Here is a 7,532-nt window from a genome sequence, read left to right on the forward strand (position 1 = left end):
CTTATCCGGTTATTCCTCATTGTTGGTCAATGGTCAATGGTCAATGTGTTAGTTTTTAGTGTAAACCAATATTATTAAATAATAATTAATATTTATTCAAAAGTTAGTAATTAAATTATTAGCTATTATTTATGGCAAATTTTTAAGAATTGTTTAATTATTTATTGTTATATTTTAGGAATTGTAACAAAGGATATGTTATGCTAAAATTAATGACAAATAAATTAAAACTATATTGCATAATTACCAACTAGGATTAAAGCATTATAATTAATGACAAATAAATTAAAATAATATAGTTTATTGTTATGCTAAACAACAATAATTAAAGTTATATAATTAAATTAACCAATACATTATAAAAGATAAATTAATTAAATTATTTGAGGGGTTATTATTAATTAAAGTTGTATTAAAAATGGGTTGACTGTTTAAATTATAGTAAAAATTTTGTTTTTTCCTTGAGTATGAATAATATTCATATAACTAAGCAAAAATTTCTAATTAAAATTTTATTTTTTAAAATTCTTTTCAGGTTAATTGAGTCATATTCTTAAAGTTAAAAGAATTATGAGCAAACGAAAAACAATTGATGCATTCTTTAAGAAAAAAGATGTTAGCAATTCAGAAATTAGGACACCTGTGGCTGTAGAAACAAATGTTAATACTTCGATGCCTGATGAACACACCTCCAAATGTCCAAAACTTCAATCTGAAGAGATAGATCGTGATCCAGGAACACGTAAACAAATATGTGAATTTCCTATCAACAAACAAGATGAAATTCGACGAGCTTATCTCATAGAAGGTCCATACCAACCTGAAAATATAGTCTTTCCATACAATGATGATACTCATCGTCGTCGATTTCAACCTTCATGGTTTGTTTCACATAAGGATTGGTTGGAATACTCACCTACAACGGATGCATTATATTGTTTTCCTTGCTACCTTTTTAGTAAGAAACCAATAGGTCGTCCCGGATCAGATGTGTTCATTTCAACAGGTTTTAATAATTGGAAAAAGGTGAAAGATGGAATGAATTGTCCTTTAATTCGTCATGAAGGGAAAGAACCAAACTCTCCACATAAAAATGCTGTGAAATGTTGCGAGGATTTACAGAATTATTCACAACATATTGACAAGCTAATTGAGAAACAAACGTCAAAAGAATTAGAGAATAATCGGTTGCGGCTCAAAACCTCAATAGAGTGTGCTCGATGGCTAGCATTCCAAGCTTGTGCTTTTAGAGGTCATGATGAAAGCCTTGATTCAAAAAATAGAGGCAATTTTATTGAATTGATAAAATTGACATCAACTTTTAATGACAAAGTAGCTAGTGTTGTCTTGGAAAATGCTCCTGGAAATGCCAAATATACATCACCCACAATTCAAAAGGAGATTTTGCATATTCTTGCTAATAATGTGCGAAATGCTATTCGTGAAGAAATTGGAGATGCAAAATTCTGCATTCTTGTTGATGAAGCTCGGGATGAGTCGAAGAGAGAGCAAATGGCCATCATTTTGAGATTTGTTGATAAAGAAGGTTTTATTAAAGAGCGTTTTTTTTATGTTGTGCATGTTAGAGACACTACTGCATTGACTTTAAAGAATGAGATATGTGCTGTCCTTTCTCGTTATAACCTCCACATTGAAAATATTCGAGGTCAAGGATATGATGGGGCTAGTAACATGCGTGGTGAATGGAATGGATTACAAGCTCTTTTTCTTAAAGATTGTCCATATGCTTATTATGTACATTGTATGGCTCATAGGTTGCAATTAGCTCTAGTTACAGCATCTAGAGAAGTAAAAGATGTTCATCAATTCTTTGATCATTTGGTCAATATTATCAATATTGTTGTTGGTTCTAGTAAGCGTAGTGATGAATTGCAACATGCTCAAGCAGAACAAGTTGAGAATATGATTGCTTCTAATGAAATTGAGACTGGAAGAGGTGCAAATCAGATTGGTACTTTGCAACGAGCTGGAGATACTAGGTGGGGATCTCATTTTCAATCTATTTGTAGTTTGATTAAAATGTTTGATGCTACTTGCAAAGTTATCAACACTATTTCTGAGGAAGGAGCTAATTATAAACAACGCGGTGATGCCGATGGAGCTTATCAGGTATTAACATCATTTGAATTTATTTTAATCTTGCATTTGATGAAAGAGATAATGGGAATTACTAATGTTCTTTGTCAAGCTTTGCAACAACAATCTCAAGACCTTTTAAATGCCATGCATTTAGTTTCAACTACAAAATCACTTATTCAAAAGTTGAGAGATGATGGATGGGAGCCTTTACTTGCTAGTGTTATATCATTTTGTGAGCAACATGAAATTGATATTCCTGATATGAATGCTCGTTACACTAAAGGTCGAGGTAGATATCGTCGTCAAGATGACAATTTAACAATGGAACATCATTTTAGAATTGGCATATTTACAGTTGCAATAGACTTTCAATTGCAAGAATTGAAAAGTAGATTTTGTGAGCTAACAACGGAACTTGTCATTCTTAGTTCAGCTTTAAATCCCAAGGATGCTTTTAGATTATTCAAGATTGTTGATATATGCAATTTGGTTAAGAAATATTATCCTCAAGATTTCACTGAACATGAACAAGAACTTTTGGAGTCTCAATTGCGACATTATGAGCTTGATGTGATAAAACATCCAGATTTTCAGAATATGAGTACAATTTCCGAGCTATGTAGGGGATTAAAAATTTCAGGAAAGTCTCAAATATATTTTTTGATTGATAGACTTATTCGTCTTGTGTTGACCCTTCCAGTTTCTACAGCAACTACAGAACGAGCTTTCTCAGCTATGAAGTTGTTAAAAACAAGACTTCGCAATAGAATGGAGGATGAGTTTTTGGCAGATAATATGATAATTTATATAGAGAAGGAAATTGCAGGGAATTTCACTATAGAGATGATAATGGATGAATTTTATTCCATGAAAAATCGTCGTCAGGCATGATTTGATTCGGTTGATGACCCGACCTGACCCGAATAATGGAAGATTTACTGAGGCTTAGTCCATGGAGCGGAGGCTTGGGCCGACAAAAATTTTTTGGCCCGTTTTGTAACCCATTGTGAATCCTGTGCGCAGGATATAAAAGCTGTTTTTTTTGGTGATTGGGGTTTTGTCTTGTTGTTGTTTTTGAGAAAGAAAAACACTGTAGCCGCACATTGTAATTTTCTTTGATAATAGTGAAATCCCTGCAACTCTGTGGACGTAGGCAAATTGCCGAACCACGTAAATACTGTCTTGTGCGTGTGATTGTTTTACTTTTGGCGTTTTGTTTTTTCTATTTTTTTTGTTTCTCACAGGTTTGAAATTTCGGTCGAATTCCCAACATGTTCAAGTATATAATAATATATAAAAGTTGATAATTTTGTATCCAATAGACTTAAAAATTATATTTGGTATATCTCTGTTACAACCCGGCCCCCCCAAGCATGTATTCCTGGCTCCGCCCCTGCCTACATTGAATAATAATAACAATAGTGTATAGTTAATATATCATGATTGGGTTTAAACTAAAAAATTTAAATTTTTGGAATAGGTGTTCCTATAAATTATATTATTAACTACTTAATCAGATTCTCCCTTACGTTGCTATCATTTTTAAATTGTATCCTTTCACCTATTATTTGTTGGGACTTCGGACACACCCCAATCAACTGTTTGAATAATAAAACCAAAACATATTAGAAAATTAGATAATAACTAGACTTATTATTTGACATGACCTTTTGGCAACACAAAAACACACTGCTAGCAAATTAGAAAACAAAATTTCTCTCTCCCAACCTAAGTTTCATAGTATTATAGTTACGAACTACAAAAATACTACGTACTTCTAGTAAGTCAGAGTAGTAGTGCTACGTACTGCTATCACTGAAAGAATTATGAAATGACTGATTGTGACGATGAAGATGATGACGGTGTCCACCATTCTTGTTCAAATCGTGGTTCAAGGGGACAATCGTTTCTCTCCCCATCTTGCTCACTATCTTGCTCCCTTTCAGCTTCTCTTCCCCCTTGTCTCTCCCTCTGCACATACTTGATGCTAAACCGGAAAAGAGAAACACAAAAAATACGACTCCCAAAAAAAGGCGACCGAAGACACAGTTTGAAATGGCAAAGGTAGAATGTAAGGGCAGGTGCACAAGGGAAAAAAAAAATTGAGTCGAGATCTAAGGTCGTTTTCTGTTTGTCTTACGCTTTGCTTGTTAAAGATGGCTTTCACGTCTGATATGGATAAGGTATCCAACTCATCTCAGACCCTACTTCTCTCTAGTCTCTGCATTTTACTTCTATAATTTTTTTATTATTATTTTTAAACTTTTTTTACTACAAATATTATACATATTTGCAAAAAGAGGTGAACACTATAATGTAATTTTATATTGCAATTACAATGTAAACATATAAATGTCATTTTATTATTTTTTTTAATAGCATTAGTATTATGAAGGTGCGATGCATAGTTTTATTAAAAATTATATAAAAAAATATACAAATAATAAGCGAACCATTTGAAATTTTAATATATTTTACTTAAAGTAAGTTAACTATCTTAAGTTACATGACAAAATAATATTAATTCTAATGATATGTGATACAAACATATATTGAATCACTGGGCGCAAATATAGTCTCTAATATGTAAAATTACTATATTGATCATATCATCTATAATCTATAATATATATATATATATATATATAACCAAAACATTTGATTTTTAGATGTTCTCATAATATTATGTCATGTAAGCTTTTGAACTCTTACAATTTCACAAGTCATTTGACTTTTTCTAATCTAATATCTCAAAACTAGGCTTCACAAAAAAAAAAAAAAAAAAAAAAAAAAAAAAAAAAAAAAACTTTTTATGAAGTCTTGAAAAATACTATAAAATTTAATATAAATTCAATCATAAATGACTTTTTGAGATTTAAAAAAATGTTGATTTACACTTCAATAGATGATTGAGTTGAATTATATTTAGAAATAATTAATTTGCATTTTTTTAATACTACATTAATAGTGTGCTAATGCTTATTTGAATTTCCATATTAATTTATTTTTGAATTTAATTATATTTCTAGTTTTTATTGTAAGATAAAATTTAGAGTATGTAGCAAAAACAAAACAAACATAAATATATCTTCAGCTATAGTTGTTTAAGTGTTTAGAGAAAAAGAAGACTCACTATATGATAGTGTATTTATAAAAGAGTCTTCTAGTTTATAGCATTTACCTCATATATATCATTTTGATGGAGACAGACTATATATATAGGCTAGACTAGGGGCCCTTTTAAATTAATATTTAAAACTTGTAATTTCAAGGTGTTTATTAACTAAAGGGGTTATTCCAATTGAGAGTTACTTAAAAATTATTATTCACCATAACGTCTTTCACAAATAAAATCCTTAAGACATAAGTTTTTAAATGTGAGCCACATAAAGTTTTCTTAAAATCTTACATTCTCCCACTTGGCCCAGTTGACATTTAAATTACTTGATAAATGATATTAACTTTAACATGGCCATGATCTTACTCATGTCAACTAGTTGTGAAATGCTCTCACTTAAATAAAAAATCCAATACATGAATCATGTTAGTAATACCCTCAATTATAATAAGTACTTCCTTCCATGTATTATAATGTATGGTAATCCTTACATAAGTTTTTTATGAGCCATTAGTTCTTCGTGAATGAACTACCTATTAGCCATTTGGGTCCTCTTTTATCCATCCCCACGAATATATCATCTTTATATATCTCCACAGATATATCTAATTTAATACATATACTTTATGTGTACAAAATAAAATTCATATATTTTCTTCTCCAAAACCAACAAAATAACATCTCGTGGCGTTTGAGTGGGCCAAGAGATGTGGGTTTATAATAGTAAAAACTAAACACCGATAAACTAGAAATCAGATCTAAGAATGAAAAGGAATCAAACTCTCAGTAATACAAAAAATAGAATAAAAGGAGTGGCGAATTAGAAAGTTGTCCCTGGAAGAAGTGAAGTAGAGAAAATTTCAAAACGGTTCAGACCGGCAATATTGACAACGTTAGTGGCCGGCACCAGCGAAGGTTGGTAGTGGGGTGGTGGTGGGGGAGGTGTTGGCTTTTTTATTTTATTTTAGATAGTTAAATAGGAAAAGTCCTAATAATAGAATTTAATCAAATAGGTTTACATGTGGTAAGTTTTATTGGTTGAGTATAAAGTGGAACATGAAAAGTGAGACAAAAGATTTGGACTCTAAAATATAAATTATGATGTATGTTCTTACAATATTTCCATATCACAAATTAATTCAACTTATAATTGTTGCATCTAATCTTATAAAGTTTTGGATTAAAAATTTAAAATACAATTGTTTGGTTTTTACAAAATCAATAGAGTTTGCATTTTATGTAGAAATTTAAACCCCTTAATATTTTCTTATTAAGTGAAGAATATTGATCCTATGTGGCTAGCCCTATCACAATTCACATCACAAGCTCTCAATTGTTACAATTAACCTTTTAATAAAGTCGAGAGGTGCTACGTCCACAATATTTTCACAACAAATCAGAGGTGATTAGTTGTTATTGATTTAAATTTGAACTTATCACTGAAATTACTTTTTTACCCCACTATTAACAATCTGTAACAACCTGCTACATAAGATTTATTGTGAAAATAAAAATGTTATGGACATAGCATTTTCCAATAAAGTCTAGATAAAAATGAAATCGTGAGATGAACTTTTGCCTAGCTACCCCTATAAAATTGCTCACATGCTCCATACACTTAGGGAATGCTTATTTTGGGCGAAAATAGTTTCATTTTATTCCAAACCTTAGGGAATCAAAACAGATTCCTTTGTGTTATATTTTTTTTTCCTCATATTGTTTAAGATATGAATATCTTCTTTTTTTGGTAAGTGTGTAAGATGTGAATCATGAACCTAATGTATTTGTTTCATCCTCTCAAAAAAAAAAAAAAAAAAAGTATTTGTTTCATAAAATGTAAGGCAAATTACATAAACACCTCGGGAGATTTGGGTCATTTACAAACACAACCTATTTCCGTCAATTTCGAATAATAGAAAGTAGTTCCATGCATAACACATGGTGTCTTTTTATAATAAAAAATCATTATTTGATTACAAAAATTATCCTTTTAAATTGCAATTAAATCATTTTTTCAAAATAAAATGTAATAAAAATATTTTATTACAATTAAATTTAAAGAATAGAGTAAAAAAAAAAAAAAAAACGAAAAACATGATTGATTTTTGAGAAAATGATAGAAAAATTTGGGAAAAATGTTCACACAGCCGCTAAACTTTAGAATAGTGGCCAAAACACCCCCATCAACTTTTATATTAGTCAATTTACTTCTTAAACATTCCAAAACTGCCAAATCAATATATCAGTTAATCTAACGTTAAAACACTAACAAAAGTGGCACATGAGTGACTACCGGAAGTGGCACGTGACACTT

The 7,532-nt window shown here is 30.4% G+C and overlaps 1 protein-coding gene across 1 annotated transcript; it reads left to right on the plus strand.

Annotated features, from left to right (window-relative positions):
• Positions 1-521: 521 nt before the first annotated feature.
• Positions 522-3,304, plus strand: LOC126728980 (uncharacterized). Its single transcript, XM_050434757.1, has one exon. The coding sequence runs from the start codon at positions 571-573 to the stop codon at positions 2,989-2,991; it is 2,421 nt and encodes an 806-aa protein (XP_050290714.1). The 5' UTR covers positions 522-570; the 3' UTR covers positions 2,992-3,304.
• Positions 3,305-7,532: the final 4,228 nt, after the last annotated feature.

Source organism: Quercus robur, chromosome 5 (assembly GCF_932294415.1).
Source record: "Quercus robur chromosome 5, dhQueRobu3.1, whole genome shotgun sequence".
NCBI classification, from domain to species: domain Eukaryota; kingdom Viridiplantae; phylum Streptophyta; class Magnoliopsida; order Fagales; family Fagaceae; genus Quercus; species Quercus robur.